Here is a 21449-nt window from a genome sequence, read left to right on the forward strand (position 1 = left end):
GATTGTATGGGACACAAACTTAGATGGGGTTCACCTGGGTGGTTCTTCTATTTCACATTCAGCTGGAGGGTGGGCTGGGCTAGGAGGTCCGGGATGGCATCATTCACATGGTACCTTGGGTTCAGTGTCTGGAAGTGTGTGCTCAGCTGGGGCTGCTGAATGGAGCACCTGTAAGTGGTACCTCCAGCACTGCAGCTTCAAGACATCTTACATGGTAGCTCAGGTCTCCCAGAGAGGGCATCCCAGAGACAGCAAGTATTAAGGTCGGACCCAAACAGCATCATTCCCATCATATTCCATTGGTCAGAGCAGTCCTAGAGGCCACCCAGGTCAAGGGAGACAGCAGAGATGCCACTTCTCAATGAGAACAGTTTCAAATAATTTGTGGCCATCTTAGTCAGCCATGCTTCACCCTCTGGACACACACTATATTCTTCTGGAGGCAAAATATCCTCACTCCTAAAGCCCTCCAGAAATGTCGTCTCATTATGGCAGTAAGTTCAAGCTTGAGGTCTTACCATCTAAATAAGAGTCAAGGGTTGATGAGGCAACTTTGATGTAGTTCTCCAGTATATTTTCTCTCCATATGAAGACTTCTGAACTGAAATGAAAATTATCTACCCTCCCCCTGACACACACCCAGCATATTATACTGATGATACAGAGGTGAGATCAATGCAGTGAGCATTCTCATTCAAAGAGTGGAGGAACAAGAGCATCGAGCAATCACTGGCCTATGGCAATTCTGAAATCCACATGTTGCCAGTTCTTTGACGGAAGGTCCCAGTCCTGCTCCCTGGAAATGATTCTCTGAAATTCTGATCACCATCCTGAAAACTCTTGGCCACACCTTCTAAGTTATCCTATTTCCATAATGTCTTAGCCTGAGTTTCCATAACTAAATACCACAGACTGGATGGCCTAAACAACAGATTTATTTTTCACAGTTCAGAAGGCTGGAAGTCTGAGATCAGGGTACCAGCATGGTCAGGTTCTGGTGAGGACTCTCTGTCTTGCATATGGTCACTTTCTCACTGCACTCACATGGCCTTTCCTCAGTGTATACATGAAGAGAGAGAGAGCAATCTATTTCTCTTCCTCTTCATTTGAGGTTACTAATCCCATCCTGAGGGCCTCACCCTCAAGACCTTATCTAAACCCAAATACCTGATAAAGGTCCTATCCCCAAATACCATCACACTGAGGGTTAGTTAGGGTTTCAACATATGAATTTAGGGCAGTGGGGAGGAGAATACAATTTAATCCACAGCACGTAAGAAATGGCATTTGCAACTAAATAATCTTCTCAGCCTTATTTCCTGTACATAGATGTTTGGAGGCTTTACGCCTCTTCCACTTTGAACTACTTCTGCCAATTTTTGTCCAAGCTGATAACGTGTCACTAATGCACTTCTCTTGAAATCTCTGTGGGCTTCCTATGAATCTTATTAGACTTCGCTCTGTTAGACAACATACTCTCAAGTCTCCTCAAAACAGTCCCGTCTTTGTCCTGGGCTCAGAATCAGGGTGCTGTGAGAAAACACTCTTAGGATTCTTAGATTTTTGTCTCTTTCAGAAATTTATGAGGTGCTTTTGTCTCTTTCACAAACTTATGAGTTACACACTTGTCTTTCTGAAGTCATAAAAAAGTTTTAGGGCCACACCCTTGAGATGTTCTCCACCATCAATTTCTACTTTAAGAGCCTTTTGTCTTTGAAAAAACTAGGAATGAGAAACCCTTTTTTTTTTTAAACCAATAAGTACTAGCTCTATATATTTCCTCTAAATTTTGCTTGAAAACTGAACAGTTCCTTTTTTTTTTCCTATTTTTCAAGGCCGCACCCGCAGCATATGGAGGTTCCCAGGCTAGGGGTCTAATCAGAGCTGTAGCCACTGGCCTACACGACAGCCACGGCAACCTGGGATCCAAGCCACATCTGTGACCTACACCACAGCTCACAGCAACACCGGATCCTTAACCCATTGAGCAAGGCCAGGGATCGAACCTACATCCTTATGGATCCTAGTTGGGTTGGTTAACTGCTGAGCCAAGAAGGGAACTCCAACAGTTCCTTTTTTTTTTTTTAACTTATCTTTATCTATCCTTCATCATATGCAACTTTTTTTTTTTTTTTTTGCTTTTAGGACCACACCTGAGGCGTATGGAAGTTCCCAGGCTAGGGGTCTAGTTGGAGCTACAGCTCACAGCAATGCCAGATCCTTAACCCACTGATCGAGGCCAGGGATTGAACCCACAACCTCATGGTTCCTGGTCGGATTCATTTCCACTGTGCCACGATGGGAACTCCTGCAACTTTTTTAAAAGAACCAACTAGGATTTTAAGCATTCAACCTGGAAATCTCCTTACTACAATCTATGAATTCTTTAGGTATATTTTTACTTTCCATGTTACTGCAGTTGACAATGTTGCCAAGCCTTCCGTCTCTATATCAGAAGAGTTGCCTTGTCTCTGGTCTCCCAGTTGGGGTGGACAGTGGCAATTTTTCCCTGTCATCCCAGCCTTCATCTGCAAGCTCCTCAAAGCCTTCTAGCATCTTCCCTGAGCTGATGGTATTTGTAGGAATGTCTGCACCTGGTCTCTTCATCATAGCAGTCTTAGGTATGTCAGTATTTCTAGAGGGAGAGCTCCAGGAGGCCTAAGAAAAGAGGCTGCCTGTTTCATAAAGGTTGAGCACTGACCTTAGGAGAGAATCATCCCCGCCGTGTCAAAGCAATCTCAAAGCTTGCCCTGATTTAAGAAGAGGTGCCATTGCCCACATCTGTCTATGGGAGGTGTATGGGAGAATTTGTGACCATTTTTATTTTGCTACGGGTGACATAATGGGGGGCTTTGCAAAGAATGTGAAAGCTTCTGAATAAAGGTTTTGTTTTGGGGGTTTTTTTTTTTCCCCTTCTTAAGGCCACACCCACTGCATTTGGAAGTTCCCAGGCTAGGGGTCAAATCAGAGCTACAGCTGCCAGCCTATGCCACAGCCACAGCTACGCCAGATCCAAGCCGAGTCTGCAGCCTACACCACAGCTCACAGCAACGCCGGACCCTTAACCCGCTGAGCAACGCCAGGGATCAAACCTGCGTCTTCATGGATACCAGTCCGTTTCGTTAACTGCTGAGACACAAAGGGAATTGCAATAAAGGCTTTTATCTTAAGAATAACGAAAAGCCAGGAGTTTCCCTCGTGGCACAGTTGTTAACGAATCCGACTAGGAACCATGAGGTTGCGGGTTCGATCCCTGGCCTTGCTCAGTGGGTTAAGGATCCAGTGTTGCTGTGAGCTGTGGTGTAGGTCACAGACGTGGCTCGGATCCCAAGTTGCTGTGGCTCTGGCATAGGCCAGCGGCTACAGCTCCAATTAGACTCCTAGCCTGGGAACCTCCATATGCCACGAGAGCGGCCCAAGAAATTGAAGAGACAAAAAAAAAAAAAAAAAATGAAACACAATTTACAACTTTTAAAAGGGGTAAGGGATATCACATAATTGGACTTGGCTTTTGAAAAGATCACTCCAGCTTCCATGTAAGAATGTACTAGAAGGGGGAAAGAAAAAGCCGAATGGCTCTTTCGTAGTTCACTTTCTCTATCCATATCTTATCATATGGGGGGATTCATGTGAACATTACTATGACCATTCCGCCTGGGGTAATGACAGTAGAGGCCAGGAAACTGCTGATTCGACAGATATTTGGATATAAAATCTATTAGTTAATATTCCTAGAAGTCTACTTAGGGCATAATCTTATTTCCAACTCATTGAGAAACTAACTTCTTGGGGACTTTTTTATCTTATAATCCTGAAACCTAAATCTCTATTGTAACTGATGTATATTTACTTCATACATCAACCTTCACTAACCCCCATCAAGACCTGACTCTGAATGGAAAGAGTCAGTGGTCAAAATAATGAAATCTAGGATCAAGAATATCCACAATTAAGGCTAGACCTTCGAATTATATTTGCTGGGACTGATCAAATTTTATTTTAGGGCACACAGAAACACTCGGGAATAATCATTTATTCATTCAATAAACAGTGATTAAATATTTACTGTATGCCAGGCACAGTTCTAGTCCAGGGAGTTATAGCAGCAAGCAAGACCAGGTCCCAGCTCTCATCCTGCTTACACTGTAGTGAGGACGATGGCCCTAAACAAAGAACCAAATAATAAATCAATGAGATAATTTTAAGTAGTGATAAATGCTATAAGAATAGATGAGAGAGATGGGCCAGAGTTATTATTGGGGCTGCTCTAAATACAGTAATCAAAAAAGTGAAATCATACACCTCACATGGGACTCAAACTGGGCCAAAACCCATATTGGGACTGGAACCCAACTTTTTTCTTTTTTTTTCAGACTTTTTAAAATTAAAATCACACACCTGGTCCCAGCACTTGCTGAAAGTTCAGGGTTTTTATGTCTTAGCACAGAAGGAATTCAGCAAGAGGCAAAGTGATAGATGAGAAATAGATTTAGCGAGAGATAGAGTGTGGGCTATCTCAGAAGGTGAGAGGCCCTGAAATAAGGGGTGGTAGTTTTATGGGCTGGGCAATTTCACAGACTAATGAGTGGGGGGATTATTCCAACTATTTCCAGGAAGGGGCGGGGTTTCCAGGAATTGGGCCACAGCCCACTTTTTGGCTTCTAATGGGCAGCCTTGGAACTGTCAGGGCCCCTGTGGGCGTGTCAGTCAGCTAATGTGTTACAGGAGCCGTAGTGGAACTCGAGGTCCACTGGAAGTCAGATCATCCACCATCTTGGACCTGGTTGGGTCTAACCAGTTTTCGTCATTCTTTTAAGGGTTGTGCCCTGCCCCTTTCTTCCTGTTTCAGAAAGATTCTCTGAGAAAAGGACATTTGAAGTAAAAGCTGAATTAAGAGAAAGTGCTAGCTGGGGGAAGATCTAGCTGTTTGGTGGAAAGCATTCAAGCTGGTGGGAACAAGTGTTGGGGGCTGGGGAGAGGGGAGACACAGGAAAAAGAATTAGCATTGCAAAGCACAGAGAGAAAACCAAAGTGGCTAAAGCATTTGAGTGAGGGAGAAAGTCACCTGAAATGAAGTAGAAGAAATAAGAAAATAAGCAAGGATACATGGCATAGGGCCTTGATGGCCAGGGTCAAAAATTCCATCAATATTTCAAAAACAATATGATGTCATTGTTGGGTTTTAGTGAGTCCTAGTCATTCACACTTTAGCATGAATTATTTTAACCTGACTCTTCTCCTAAGAATTATTTTAGATCAATTGAAATGAGTCATTAGGTGGAAAAAAAACATTTTGGCAAATCATGAAAAATTCAGTGGGGGAAGATGGGTGGGTAGGGTCCACTGTGTGTATATATACATATATGTATGTGTTACAGCTCACCCTGAATTCCAGGCAATGTCAATGTCAGCCAGTCACCAGACAATGTCTATTTGTGTGTCCTAGAAGTCGGCAGTGCTACATGTAGCTTTTCAGCATCGACATCCATCATTTCTTAAGTATTCAAAAATTTTAAATAATTATATTTTAAGGTAAAAGAAATACCTCGCCTTCTCATTCCATAAATTGTTGTATAATGTTAATATTAGCTATCCAACTAGATTTAGCCAATTCTGGATTTTTTTCACTATGAAAGAGTTACCTTGCAATATAAAAGCCTATCCTGCTATAGGGAAAATCTTCATTTGAGGTTTAAAGAAATAAGAGAAGTTCATACAGAATAATGAACCATTAATGTTTTTGTTAAAATAATGTTTATAATTAGAGTTCTAAAGTCAGACTTTTGTTTTTTAACTGAACTTTTTTCTCCTTACTCTATAAATGAATTACTGGGTTCCCATGAACCACCAGCCACCTCTCCCATAAGAATTTCTTTAGACTTTCTGGCTTTACTTGCATCAAGCCTGTTTCTACACACTGTTGTCCTTTCATTTGAGTGACAGCTGCTGACACCATGGTTATGCACAAAAATAAATATGACTGGAAAAAAATCAATTTTCTGATCTGGTTTCCTGCATAAGGATTCCACAGTTTCAAAAAGACAGGATCATTGCTTACTAAGCCAATGACTCATTCCTCTTGGCATGGTTGCCTAACCAGAAGAATGCCAAACCCATCTAGCTTGTGTTCATCACTGATGATCAATGACTGCTGTTTCCAAGGTGATCTAGGAAGAGTTTATGTTTTGTGTATGACAGCTTTAAGAGGTTTTGAAATTAGTGGCAAAATAATAGTAAATGCTCAGCTTATTCACATGTGACTTGTTTGGTTAAATTATAACTCCTTTTGTGAGTATTTCAGAAAGTACAGAAGGTCAAGATTTTCTTCTCTGGGCCTGAATAGAAAGAAACATTAGCTATGGCCATGGCACGCCAGACCTGGTTCATGTGGGCTGGCAAAAGCCAGTTGTTACATTTGGGGGGAATTTTGTTAAGTCCATTCATTATTAAACATGGCCATTATGGCATATTAAATTATACAAACTTACAAATAAATTACGTTAAACACAAAGGCAATAAATACTACAAGTAGTAAAGGATTTTACTACCCATACCCTTGAGGTCCTTCATGTCTACTGTACTTGTGGGGAAACACTACTTAGTTGAGTTTTGCTATCACCCATCTCTGCCCAAAGCCACGTTCAGTGACATCAAAGCTGGTAGCTTGAAATAGGTTGTGGTGGGAGAAATTCCATAGCATTGACGTTGAAAGAGTTTTAAGTGAGTGAAAATAATTTGTATGAAAGTGAAAACTAGTTTAACAGTAGATGACATAAAAGATATGATAAAGAATTTATTGGGAAAAGAGCAGATTGGGATACAATTCAGTGCATGACTTTGTCAAATCATGATTGATTTGCTGGCTATGAATACAAGGGTTTGGCCCAAATCCCTGAAAGTATTCTCTGAGAATCTATTGGCTCCATGGACCTTGCAATAAAGAAGACTGTCTATTTTATTCTCATGTATAGATTGGGTACTACACATCATCTCTGTCTGTAAAGTCCATAATATACACATATAATCTAGGCATACTTTTTCCTCAGGAGAGTCCCTTGTTGATCACTGATCAGACATCACTGGTTCAGCAGGAAAGATGAAACTCAACCAGTAACTTAAAAGCACCTTTTTCAGAACGTTAGAAAGGAGAGCAAGTTTGTCTCTTTGTGAACAGAATCTGTTAAAAATCAGTGGGGGTTCATGGTGATACCAGTTTGGTTTACCAGTCCTAAAAAGGGTTTTGTTTCCAGTTTTCATTTGAAACTCCTCCCATTTGGAAGAGAACCAGAATGTCAAGAAAACGGAACTGTAGACATTTTTTTGCTCAGCCTAAAATATCACGGCTATCACATAGAATATGGGGAATATTCTTTGGGTGTTTTGTTTCTTTTTAAATTAATGGCCTCACCCACAGCATACGGAAGTTCCCAGGCCAGGGATTGAATCCAAGCCTCAGCTGCAACCTACACCACAGCTACAGCAACCCTGGATCTTTTAACCCACTGCACTAGGCCAGGAATTGAACCCTTGCCTCGGCAGCAACCCAAGCCACTGCAACTGGATTTTTCTTTTTTTGGTCTTTTCCAGGGCCGCACCCATGGCATATGGAGGTTCCCAGGCTAGGGGTCCAATCGGAGGTGTAGCTGCCAGCCTACACCAGAGCCACAGCAACACTGGATCTGAGCCGCGTCTGTGACCTCCACCACAGCTCACAGCAACACCAGATCCTTAACCCACTGAGCAAGGCCAGGGATCGAACCCGCAACCTTGTGGTTCCTAGTCGAATTCGTTAACCACTGCGCCACCAAAGGAACTCCTGCAATTGGATTTTTAACCCACTGTGCCACAGTGGTAACTCCAGGAATATTGTTTATTTACTACTATGACTTACAAAAATAATTTTTAATCAAATCATTAGACCAAGTCCAATTTATCTGAGTTTAGTATTTTCACCTTTCAGTTCACCAAAAAGGCTCAGGAATATCTAGTCAAGGATAGTGTCTCTTTGCTTCATGAACAATCTGACAAACTCAGCCCTTCCACTGACCAGCGAGGAATAGAAACACTGAAGACAGTGTCGCAGAAACGGTCTTTGACCCAATCACCTCAAGAAGGAAGTTGCCAGATCACACCATGGTTTTTAACCATCTACTATATATCCTAACGCGTATCAAATGATCTCTACACATAGTTTAAACAGGAACTACTAGACCACTGGTGTCCCCTTGAATGACATTTTATTAAGCCATTATCCAGCATGATTCGTCTACAAAAAGAGCCATTCAGACTACGGCAACTTGGCCTTTGTTTCATCCAAAAACACATCAGATCCCTTATTTAGTGAAAAACTCCCCCAAAAGATTCTAGTGGGGAGATGAAGACACTCATAAATTCTCATCAAGGACTGAAAATAACTTTGTTTTTGAAGTTATGTGTTCAGTTAAATTCTCAAAAAGCCAGCAAAAAAATCCAGATCTGAAGCATGTACGTATTGTGAGAACCCTAGCAAAGTTAATTTGGATCCGTTCTATAACCGCCACTTTTTGTTTCTATTCAAGGTGTCATAAAACTGAGTTCTGCAGTTGAAGGTACGTTTTTACAACCACAAAATCAATCACGTTCTGCTTAAAGGTTGCACAGCGTGGCTTTGTAGCTAGACCGCTTCTGTGGCCGTGGTGTCTGAAGCCATGTTCCAATTGCCAGCTCCTGCTATCTCATCTGTGTTTCTCTGCGTTCTGGTCTCTTTCCGCCCTCTGGAGTGGCCTGGGCCCTGCCTCAGGAGGGCGGCATTGATGAGAGCAAGCATGTCTGCTTCTGTCTCCTGAAGGGATGGCCCCCTGTTCCTTAGAGACCCCCTTGCCCTGAAGCGCCTTCACCCGAGGCTGAACCTGGTGTCTTGGCAGGAACTGTGCCCTTCTTCTTTCAGGAGGACCTTTGCTAGAGGGTTGGGATCCCTTATCCCAATGTAGCCAACCTGTTCGCCCATGGAATAGCTTAAGCTTCCTGACGAGAAAATGGTTAAGGCACTTGCCAGTCTCAAAACATGATACACCACCCAGGAGGTGTGGCAAGAACCAGTTTCTTCAAGTGGCATCAAAAATACCCACAGCGGGGTGACGGGGGAGAGGGGGAGAAAACATAGCCAGTGTTTTGCTGAGTAACCCCCAAGAACGTTCTCAATACCCCCCATTCTGTGAAAGGGCTCATTGGTATGAAATTGATCACCTTACCCTCATAGGAGCATACAGGACATTTCGCAAGCAAAGAATGTGTCACTTTCTCTCTTTGTGAGTGTCTGTGTCTATTGTGGGGTGTGTGTGTTCTCGTTTATTGGGAGTTTGTCAGTTATGTCTTCATCCCCATTTAATCAGGGGAGGCTCCTTGGAAGAGGTGGTGGGCTTTAAGGTGAGTTTTCAAATGTAAAGAGAGATGTGGCTTCATGAGTGGGCAATGCATGGGGGTGGAGAGCGGAAAAATGCAAGGGGGGTGTTGGAGTGGTGAGAGTACCTGCTTGACTCAAGCAAAGGGACCCGGTGGGCTGGTGTTTGTCAGTCAGGAGATGCAAGAAGGACTCAGGAATATCCCTGCCCCCCCGTACTACCCCCCCACCCTGGGCTGGCACGTCCAAACGGAGGGGCTCTGCCCTGTCCCTCTAGAGGATTTAGTACCATCACATTTTGCAAAACACAATTAAAAAAGGAAGGAATTTTTTTCTTTTTTTGTCTTTCTAGGGCCACACCCATGGCATATGGAAGTTCCCAGGCTGGGGGTCAAATCAGAGCTGGAGCTGCCGGCCGATGCCACAGACACAGCAACTCTGAGTCATGTCTACAACCTACACCACAGCTCATGGCGACGCCAGATCCCTAACCCACTCACTGAGCAAGGCCAGGGGTTGAACCTGCAACCTCATGGATACTAGTCAGGTTCTTAACCTGCTGAGCCACAACAGGAACTCCAAAAAGGCAGGAACTCTGACATTCATGGCAGAATGTGTGCTGCTGCTCTCAAGTAAGGAAGGGACTAAGAGAAGGCACAGGTGGAGTTGTCCTGTGCACAGTGGGTTAAGGACCTGGCATTGCCACTGCTGTGGCTAAGGTCACTGCTGTGACATGGGTTCAATCCCTGCCCCAGAAACTTCCACGTGCCACAGGCTTGCCCAAAGAAAGAGAGAGAGGGGGTTCAATCCCTGCCCCATAAACTTCCACGTGCCACAGGCTTGCCCAAAGAAAGAGAGAGAGGGAGAAGCCACAGGGAGTGGTGTTTCAGGGTCAGGAGAGGAGCAAGCCGATGTCCCCTCCAGGAAGGAGGGTGGGCAGAGTGTGTACCAGGCCCCTGACACCAAGCAGGAATTCAAGTTTGCTCTGCATGTAACGTGGAATTTTATGGAGAGACTGTCCAAACCTCCCCCTAAGAAAACACAGAAAGAAGTTACAGCAACAAAAGCAAGAAGCCCATGAGAATGACTTTGCTGGCAGAAACTCCCAGTGGCTAGTTGACCCGGTTTCAGTTAATTATCTGTAGAATTCCAAATAACAGTTGGTCCACCCTGGGCGTTTTGATGTGTTATCAAGGAAAGGCTTTGAAGTCAGAGCTTTATGTTGCCTGCTTGGCTTCAGCACCGTTTTCCACAAACGGGTGGAAAAAACAAAATAAATTTTGTTCGAAAGCCAGAGAGCCAAGAGAACATTAGATAAGTTTAAAAACTATTTTCCTGCTAGAACCATCGCTGGGTTCTCCATTTTTCTAGTAACTATGGTTACTCCTGGGTAACCATATCCTGAAAAGGAGAGTAAGGAAAAATAAGGGCAGAAAGCAGCATGAGTGTCCTGGACTTTTTCCGGTCGCCTCTTCATCACTTGGCCTCCTGTGAATCCCTGGGGCTCACAGGGAGTGGCTGATGGGTACCAGAAGTCAGGCCTACTTCAACTGCTGCTTGAGCATCTCTTTGGCAGCTTATTGGCTGGGGGCTGTAGCAGCTTTGAAGGCTTGGGAGCATGCTGTGTGGTAACTGTGTTACAACATGTGTGCCCGGGCTCCGCCCCTCAACTGTGCCATGGGGGCGGGGCAGGGCGTAGCGGGGGTAGTGTTCCGCGCATGCGTTGTCCGTGCATCTGGAATGCGAGATTTTTTGACAAGCATGCTCTGTGGGATGTATGTTGGACAGTCTATCTATCTCGATTCAAATCAAACCTCAGATGGTGGTCCTTGTGAATGCTGCGCTCTGTACTTGCTATTTTCTATCAGCGGAATGAACTCAAGGCAGCTTCTACGGCAAGAGGGAATCCACTGCCAGAAATGAAATCTATTTCCTTTTCTTTAAAAATGATTCTGTTCTCGGTTATCCTAGAACTCTGAAAATGGCATTAATGGTTTAGGTAGGTTTTTCTTTTCTTTCTTTTTAAGCAAAGACAATTGCCCAAGTCATAAGAGGAAATCACCAAAGATTCCATATGCTACTTCTTCTGGAGGATTTTTTCATGCAGTTTTGTTCGGTTTCTTTTTCTGAAGCAGGGGTGCCCCCTTCAGCATTTTGCAGCTTCCAGTAAGCTTTTAAAATCAGCAGAAAGAAAAAAGCTACTGTAACACGTGAATGGTAAGGTTAAAAGTGAATGGCCCTTTCTCATTTTAAAGACAGAATGCACATCCGTACTTTATTTTGTAATGATGAAAAAAATATTTGTACGGGGAAAAATTTTAGATTTGAAAGAAAGCCTTGCAAAGCTTTGTTGATAACACTGATGAATTCTGGACTCTTATTTTATTTTGATAACCCCAGAGAATTGGCGTCAAGAGCAAACATCCAGACAGCAAACTGGGTAGGAGAGCAAGTTGGGGCAATGGCAAGAATTCCATGGAGTTCCCGTTGTGGCTCAGCAGAAACGAATCTGACTAGTATCCATGAGGACACAGGTTCAATCCCTGGCCTCGCTCAGTGGGTTAAGGATCTGGCATTGCCATGAGCTGTGGTTGCAGACATAGGTCGGATCTGGCGTGGCTGTGGTATAGACCAGAGGTTACAGCTCGGATTTGACCCCTAGCCTGGGAACCTCCATATGCAGCCCATGCAGCCCTAAAAAGAGACACACACACACACAAAGAATTCTGTGACAGTATCATCTAAATATTCCTCTGAAAATGGATTTTTCCTTCTTGAAATGGGAACAGAGAGAACAGGAAGGGGTGCCGTGTTTCTACAAGTAGGACTGACATAGCAGACTATCCAGGCAAGAAGAGAAGGAAAGTTGCAGAAGAGCTGAGTCACACCCGAGTCAGCCGTGCTCTGACCCCTGGTGGGCAGCTACTCTGAGGCAGGGAGTCTGCAACACTGGAGGCTAAGGACAGGCCTTGGCAACTGCTAACTGCTGTGTTCTGTGAAGAGTCTTGCCTCAAAGGCCATTTGTTTATCCCTTGTAGGTGGGTGACAATCTGAAATTTCAAAATGATGTCAAATTCTTTTGAAAGCCTATATGAGAGAAAGAATTCTGGCTTCTTTGGAAAGCTTCCATGTCTTTAAAAATGGGAACTGGAGTTCCCGCTGTGGTGCAGTAGGTTAAGAACCCAATGTTGCTGTAGGTGTGGCTCGGATTCGATCCAGGGAATTTCCATAGGCAGTGGGGAAAAAAAGTACAAACTTCTAGTTATAAGATAAATAAGTACTAAGGGGAGTTCCTGTCATGGCGCAGTGGTTAATGAATCCAACTAGGAACCATGAGGTTGCCGGTTCGATCCCTGCCCTTGCTCAGTGGGTTAAGATCCAGCGTTGCCGTGAGCTGTGGTGTAGGTTGCAGCGCGCTTGGCCCCACTGCTGGGCTCCTGGGTGGCAGGGCAAGCTGATGGATCCCGTCAGCCTGGCGAATCGCTCCATAGGTGCGGGGGGCTGCTCAGGAAGATCCGGCAGACTTGTATAGACCTCGATCCAGGTTGCTGTGGCTTGTGTGGCCGTGGCTACAGCTCCGATTGGACCCCTAGCCTGGGAACCTCCATATGCTGCAGGAGGGGCCCAAGAAATAGCAAAAAGACAAAATAATAATAATAATAATAAGTACTAGAGATATAATATCTAACATGATAAATACAATTAACACTGCTGTGTGTTATAGATGAAAATTGTTAAGAGTAAACCCCAGGAGTTCTCATCGCAAGGGAAAATTTTTTTTTCTTTTATTTTCTAATTCTGTGAGATGATGGATGTTCATGACACTGGGCCAGCCAGGCAGGAGATTGAACCCTTGCTTCCACAGAGACCCCAGCTGCTGCAGTCGGATTCTTAACCTTCTGCGCCACGGTGGAACTCCAGTACCTTTTGATTACTTCATCCAGTCCCCCTCCCCCCACCTCCTACTGTCTGTCCCTCCACCCCCCTGCCTCGGGTAAGCACAAATCTGATCATCCTTTTCTACCAGCTTGTTTGTTGGTTTCTGAAGTGTAATTGACCTGCCACACAATGTTTGTTCCTGGTGCACAACAGAGTGATTCAGTAGTTCTATACATTACAAAACAGTCACCACTCGATACTTTTAAAGTGTCTTATTTTTTCATGATAATGGTCATCAGCCACAGTCCCCATGGAGCAGAGCCCTTAGGACTGTTGTCACACCCAAGGTGATGTTTCCTCTGGCCTCAAGGCCTCACACCCAGCAATGGAAGGACTCCTTGAGAATAGGTAAAAATAAGGAAAAAACGTGACTGAATCTTTGTTCCCATTTTTCAAAATTCACAACACCTGCAGCTTCGTGTCTGTCTGGTAAATCTATAAAAACCGCTACTTTTGGTTATAAAGTGCTGATTCCACCTTCCACGTGTGTGGAGGACCGAGATACTTTTACTGAAGAAATTCTTTTTCTCCATAATATGTATGACATGCAATGTTTCCAAAAATGCCTCTGTTTGGGTACCTCTAACAAATTACCATAGACCAGGTGGTTTAAACAGCAGAAATTTCTCTCTCACAGTTCTGAAGGCTGAAAGTCCAAGATCAAGGCAGCTTCAGTGTCTGGGTTGCAGACTGCTGTGTCCTCACCCATGGAAGAGGGCAGGGACTCTCTAGAGTCTTCTTCATAAGGGCACTAATCCCATTCATAAGGGCCCCTCCCTCATGACCTATTCACCCCCTAAGATCTATCTCTTGATACTTTGCTGGTTGAGATTTCAACATAAGAATTTGGCAGGGGATTGGGGGGGGTGCAAAACAAATATTAAGTCCATCACATCCTCAAATGAATTTAACATTTAAAAAATATGCCAAATGTATTGATGTCATTCCTTCCATAGAAGAATTTAGTCCTTGTCAACAAGTCTTTTGATTTATTGAGCAAAGCCATATACTCATGCATCAGGTTAGACTGGTAGATCCTTTAGCGAATAGATAGCTGACAGACCTATTTCTAGTAATACATTTGGGATGAAGACTCAATGTGTTCACTATTGGGAATCAGAACAAAACACCTTGACAGACCTTCAAGTCAGAGAGCAACAGAGACAGGAAGGGCTGCCTTCCGGGAAAGAATTCCTCGGGTTCTACCAGGATGAAAGGTGACAGTGGGTCAGGGACCAAAATCCGAACATTGCAGATACTGAAATTGAGACTCCGGAGAGTTGTTTCTGCAGAGAAACCCAGGCCCCCTGCCTTCAGGGCCAACCTGGACATCGGACCAACCCTAGTGAGCAGTCAGTGTTCTCAGATATATCTTGCAGAGACTTCTTATATTTTGGTGAAATTGTGCTAGGAAATAATAATGTCTCTGGGAAGGATGAGCACTGAGCTGAGAATTTACCAAAGAGCTTCCAAAACCCAGGACCCTCCAGAAATGGCAGAGAAGGAGCCCTGAGACCAAGAAACTGGATGGCGAGGTTTGCCTGCCTGGCAGTTTTTGTTGGGATGACCCTCCCCTCAGGAAGAGCTCACCTTGAACAGCCAGTGGCAGCATCTCAAAGCTCTCACATCATTATTTTGTTTCCGTGTAGTGTTGTTTTCTTTCCCATCTTCTCTCCTTCCCACTCCTCCCCCTCTCCTGTAGCAGCTCTTCCCTTTCTGCCCTGTCACAGAAACAGAGGGCACACCCTTCAGGCAACAGGAGGCAACAGGATGGGTTTGGCAAGTAACAACTTGCCTCCTAGACCAAGAGGATGGAACTCTCCATGCCTGGGGCTGCCGTAAAGAGCAGCCTAACTGCTGTACCTAAAGGACTTAAGTCTGGGATAGAGTTGGTGCCCACTAAGGTCATCTCTACCCTTCTCTTTGTCTGCCTACTTCCTGAGCCTCCCTGCAGGCCTCCCTCTCTCCGGGTCCAAAGATCCAGTCCACAAGTGGTCCTGTCTGTGGGGTCATATGGAGCAGGCTGCTAAAAGTTTCATTTGGGACAAATGACCAGAATAAATCCTTGCTTCTCCCCTTGAGAGAGTTTAGAGGAAGCAGCTCCTCAGATGGGAACAGACCTCTTGAGCATCGTGCAGGAGCCAGGACCACTTGGGGTCCAAGTGAAGAGGGCTGGGGGCCAAGGGCAACCCCAGCTGGAGGTGCTCGCATCAGAGGGGGACCCTTCCCTTACCTGCTCTCCCAGTCTGTGGTGGGGGGGCAGGGGGGAGGTCAGCTGGTCCAACAAAGTGTTAGATCTCTTATATGCATAGTGATAAATTCACAGTGTTCCTGAGCATGCCATTGGTCCACACTGACCAAAAATAAAGAAGTTTTTTAATAAGAGATACTAAAGTGATAACAACTACAGCTGTCCAAAGAACAGCCTTCTATAAATCCCTGAACATCTGTGGCCCCAAACAAATAAAGTCTATGCTGAATAAGCAGCCTTGAGCACCTAGCAACAGATTAGCATAACCCAGAAGAAAGTTTGTATCCCAAGCACCATAACCTACTCTTCACCACCCTCCTGGGGGCAGGAAATGGAAGTATAGATCAAAGGCAAGCTGTAAAGGAAAATCGGCCAGATTAAGTCACCAATTTCTTTTCTTTCCTTTCTTTTTGTTTCTCAAGAGAGTAAATTTCCATGCTTTTGTGTTTATTATTTTTAGCTGTCTTCTGGACGTTTCCAATATATACAAAGCTCTTACATAAAAGAATAAGCAACTCTAATACTCTGTATGAGAAGGCAGCTTTTGAGGACAGTGGTCTAATTAGTCTTTGAAGCCTATTCAATAGTGATATCAAAGCCCCTTCTAGTATTTCCATTCTAAGTTTAGAAAATGGGCTTTACTTTTTCAGTCTAAACTTGTGGTCCGATCTTACTATTAAATTTGGAACATACCATAATTTAGGCAACTGCTGAAGTCACTAGAGGCTGTGGTTTGGAGTATAAAGCTGGAAATCACATCCTCTTAAATTAGCCATCACACCCCTTAGCATTAACTGTAAAATCAACCTAATGTTGATCCTGTGTGCATTTTGTATTCAACCAAGCTGCTTACCTATCTAATATTCCCACAGCTGTATCTACCACAGTTATGAAGCCATTAACGCTTTAAGCTGACAGAATATACATTATGACATTATTTGGGTTTCACTGAGGAAAAAGCCAGAGTATGTTGATAATAATACGTTGATGAAATGCAAAATCAGATATCAGTCACAGCAACGCAGCTAGGGATCCTTAGCCCACTGAGCAAGGCCAGGGCTGGAACCTGCATCCTCATGGATACGAGGTGGGTTCATTACCACTGAGCCACAATGGGAACTCCCTGGAGATAAGTATGGATTTTCAGGTGTTTCCTAGTTTTAGCCAACGTGTGTGCTTAACAGAAAGCTGCTGTGAGTTCTCTTGAATTCAGTGTTTCTTAAACACATGCCTGTTGGAAATATAGGGGCAAGTTTCCTTTTCAGCCTTCTGTATCCCATTGTTGATTTTACAGATGGCCTCCTCAAGCATAAACTCCTAACTCTGAGTTTGTAATACACTCTATTGGAAGAAAGCATAAAATAGTATAAAGGACATTCCGGAGTTCCCACTGTGGCTCAGCAGGTTAAGAACTACATAGTTCCCCTTGTGGCGCAGTGGAAATGAATCCGACTAGGAACCATGAGATTGCAGGTTCGATCCCTGGCCTTGTTCAGTGGGTTAAGGATCCGGAGTTGCCATGAGCTGTGGTGTAGGTTGCAGACGTGGCTTGGATCCTGCATTGCTATGGTTGTGCTCTAGGCTGGCAGCTGAAGCTCTGATTTGACCCCTAACCTGGTAACCTCCATATGCCACAGGTTCAGCCCTAAAAAGACAAAAATAACAATAATAAAGAAAAACAAAGGATGTTACTAGGTCCAAACTTTGTCTTCATAACTTCCCTGCTGTGTCATAATCAGAAGCATGTTACTCTCAGAACCTCACTTTCCTCAGCTGTAAAACGGGGTTAAAACTACTTTGCACTCCATGTAACTGGGAGGCCTAAAATAAAACGAGATCATGTTGAAGTACCTAGGAAAGTGTTTGGCACATGCGATAAATTTTAGATGTTTATTCGTATTTTTGGTCATTGTTTTTATTTTTATTATTGGCTCAAAAACTGCTCGACGTTATTTCATAAGTTTTTAAGAGTAAGGATCATATGCCTGAGTAATTTGAATTTGGTTTTTACTAAAACAAATATCATTAGGAGTTCCTGTTATGGCTCAGCAGTAACAAACACGACCAGTATCCATGAAGACGTGGGTTCAATCCCTGGCCTCGATCAGTGGGTTAAGGATCCAGCCTTGGCGTGAACTGTGGTGTAGGTCACAGACGCATCTAGGATCTTGCGTTGCTGTGGCTGTGGGAGCTATAATTCTGATTTCCAATCCAACCCCTAGCCTGGGAACTTCCATAGGCTGTGAGTGCGGCCCTGAAAAAAAAAAAAAAAAAAATATATATATATATATATATTACATGTAACCTAATGGAAATCTAACCAATGAGGGTGATATAATCAAAATTGCATGGTCCTTAATAAAAATGACCAGCATGTCTCCAAATATCCATTACTCAACTGTTTCTCATTCTTTATCCGGTTATCAGTTTTGTTTAATTTTGCAGTGTTTTGTTTTAATACTGCTTTGGCATAACATTAGTCTAGCAAACGTTCCTCAAATTAAAAATAGAAATTTGTTTTTGTTTTTATGGCTGCACTTGTGAATATGGAAGGTCCTGGGCTCGGGGTCAAATTGGAGCTGCAGCTGCCAGCCTACACCACAGTCACAGCAACGCCAGATCCTTAACCCACTGAGCAAGGCCAGGAATCAAACCCACATCCTCATGGACACTATATTGGGTTCTTAACCTCATGAGCCACCATAGGAACTCCCAAATATTTTTTTTAAAATACCACCCTATATAATAAAATTCCTTGAATTAAACCCGCCCCCACAATGACTTAGAAGGTACTACCCTTTCAATATCATGAAACACATCAAATATTATAAGGCATGTTGAGGGAAAGATTTCAGCCTGCTCGGGGCCTATGGCAGCTGAAACCACAGGACTTTATTTCCAACGTCATTTTATTACCTTATGGTTCTTTAAGAAAAAATCAGTAAAGTTATTAAATGCCTGCATTATGCTCTGTCCTGTGCTAGGCCCTGAGGATAGAAAGATGAAGCAAACCTCATTCTGCTGCCTACAAGAGGCAGCATCTCTGTAAAAAGAGAATTGTAATTTAACATAACAAAAACACAAGAGCAGGAATATATTAAAGGAGTTACATGGGAGTTCTCGTCTTGGCTCAGCGGTTGACAAACCCGACTAACATCCTTGAGGACTCAAATTCGCTCCCTGGCCTCGCTCAGTGGGTAAAGGATCAGGCATTGCTGTGAGCTGGCTGTGGCTGTGGCCAGCAGCTCCAGCTCCAGTTAGACTCTTAGCCTGGGAACCTCCATATGCCAAGGTGTGGCCCTAAAAGAACCAAAAAAAAAAAAAATCAAAGGAGCTACATGAACACAGATGTTCACATGGGAACTCTGCCTGGGGATCAGCAAGATGCCCCAGTGAGAACATCTAGGTCTTGAAGGACACACAGGCAGCAAAGCAGAAGGTCCACCTCTCTGCAGGTGAACTCAACCCAGCTGCACACAGATCCCACCCACACCTGGGGAGTCAGATGGAGGGAGCGGCTGGTAAGTTTTTGTGGAGCATCACAATGCGGCACCAATAAGGAGCGAGCACCAGAATGTGCATCTACAGTGAGGGGCTCTGGTCTCCATGACCTACGGAAGAGGGGGTCTAGGTGTTGTTAGTGGAAACAGCTCCCTAAGGACACTGAGCAGAGCAGCCCTGGGTCCTGGGGAGGAGGTTTTGAGTTTCACCATCTTGGGCAAAACTCGTCCCCATCCTGCCCTGGGGGTCATCAGGTGATGCAGGAACCTCACAGGCCCCAGGGTTCAGTCTCCTTTAGAAAATTCACCCTGAATCATTTCAAACATGTGACAGACAGTGAGGAATCCACATCTCCTTTACATAAATTTGTTTTCTATAAAATTTTTACTTTTTTTTCTTTTTAGCGCTGCACCTGCATCACATGGAAGTTCCCAGGTCAGAGGCTGAAGTGGAGCTGTAGCTACCAGCCTACACCACAGCCATGGCAATGCTAGATCCAAGCCATATCTGTGGCCTACACCGCAGCTCATGGCAACACTGGATCTTTAACCCACTGAGCAAGGCGAAGGATCAAATCTGCATCCTTATGGATAATAGTCAGGTTCATTACCACTGAGCCACATCAGGAACTCCTGTTTTCTGTAAAAATTTTTAAAGAATTTTAATCACTTTTTGGAGTTCTCTTGTGGCACAGCAGTTTAAGGATCCAGTGTTGTCACTATGGCGGCTGGAGTGGCTACTATGGAATGAGTTCAATCCCTGGCCCAGGAACTTATACATGCTATGGGCAGAGCGGGAAAAAAAGAAAAGATTTTTTTATCTTTTTTTTTTTTGTCTACAATTAAGTATGTAAAACACATTTAGTTTATGATTGGCTATGATTTCTTGGTAATTATACATATTTAGTACATATGAAAGCATCTTCAAATGAAATGAAATTTTGTTGATGGCAAGTTTAACAATTAGTGATGCCAGCATAATGTTAGTTTATAAGAGCATTTAATGAAATTTTTATCCGTTTTGATTTTTGCAGTTTTTTTTATTCATGGTTTAGTGACAGGAACTTTTTTTTTTTTTTTTTGTTTTTTGCCTTTTCTAGGGCTGCTCCCATGGCATATGGAGGTTCCCAGGCTAGGGGTCTAATTGGAGCTGTAGCTGCCAGCTTATGCCAGAGCCACAGCAACGCAACATCCAGTCTGTGTCTGCAACCTACACCACAGCTCACGGCAACGCCAGATCCCTAACCCACTGAGCGAAGTCAGGGATCGAACTAGCAACCTCATAGTCCTAGTAGGATTCGTTAACCACTGAGCTGTGACAGGAACTCCCAGGAACTTTTTTCAAGACTCAAATATTTTATATCCTCTTGAAAGGCTCATAAGCGGAGGCCTGGTGCCTCATAGGACATAGCAGTACCTGTTCTCTGTCCTTATGGGGTTGGTGAGGGGTTAAGTGGGATGAGGGCTGAAAATAATTCTGAATCTAGAATGAAATATGAATATTTGTTATCAGGAATGTATTGCTATGTATAGAAAATCAATCTACCTCTGTAACACCGTACAGGACAGTGTGGTGTATATATGCATTGTCTTATTTTTATAGAATAACTGCCCCTAGAATCCTTGGTAATATAAATATTAATGTGTTATATATAATTAGCAAAATATACATACATACACACACACACAGCATAGTATTATATGTAAATACATTCTTACTTTTTTTGGGCCACACCCTCGGCGTGTGGAAGTTCCCAGGCCAGGGATCAACCCATGCCACCTGCACCTATGCACCAATGCCAGATTGTTAACCCACCTCGCCACATGGGAACTTCCTTGTACTTTTGGGGAACCCCTGTGTAATCCTGTGTGCTGTCTCCATGAAGGATGGGTTTCCCTATAGCATAGTTGTTAAGAGTTCCATTATAGAATCTGACCCCCAAGGTTTGAATCCTGGCTCTTCTACTTACTAGCTGTGTGACTGTAGGCAAGTTAACTAACTTCTCTGGACCTCTCATGCCTCACTGAAAACTGGAGTGGACAATCAAGTTGAGGAACACATGATAAGGACATGGAACCATGTGTGTTACATTGTTTGAACTCAGTGAACAGTGAGGGCACTGGTAATAGGAACAGTCATCCTATCAGGAAAAAGGAGGCTGAGAGAGACTCTGGATGGAAAGCTTTTCTGTGAAGGTTGCTCGGCTTTGAGTGGTTGCCACAATTTGGCTCCAGCTAGGAAAGGTCTCAAATTGACACACACGGTCCTGAATTGAACACCAGTGTGGACAAAGGGTCAGCTTCTATCACCTCTGCGGAGAATGGAGCGCAGGGAGCAGGACGGGCTGCCTAACCAGCCTCTCCACCAGCTGGATTCCCC

General features: G+C 43.9%; 1 protein-coding gene across 15 annotated transcripts in view; it reads left to right on the top strand.

Moving 5' to 3' along the window:
- DLGAP1 (DLG associated protein 1) overlaps positions 1–21449 on the top strand; it is an 866754-nt gene that overhangs the window by 749256 nt on the left and 96049 nt on the right. For 10 of the 15 annotated variants that reach the window (XM_021097721.1, XM_021097720.1, XM_021097725.1 and 7 more), the window contains one exon: positions 8559–8588. The exons of the other annotated variants lie outside the window; for them this stretch is intronic. In XM_021097721.1, the coding sequence (XP_020953380.1) occupies positions 8559–8588 (30 nt within the window). The remainder of the gene's footprint in view (positions 1–8558; positions 8589–21449) is intronic. 15 annotated transcript variants of the gene reach the window in all.

Source organism: Sus scrofa, chromosome 6 (assembly GCF_000003025.6).
Source record: "Sus scrofa isolate TJ Tabasco breed Duroc chromosome 6, Sscrofa11.1, whole genome shotgun sequence".
Classification (NCBI taxonomy): domain Eukaryota; kingdom Metazoa; phylum Chordata; class Mammalia; order Artiodactyla; family Suidae; genus Sus; species Sus scrofa.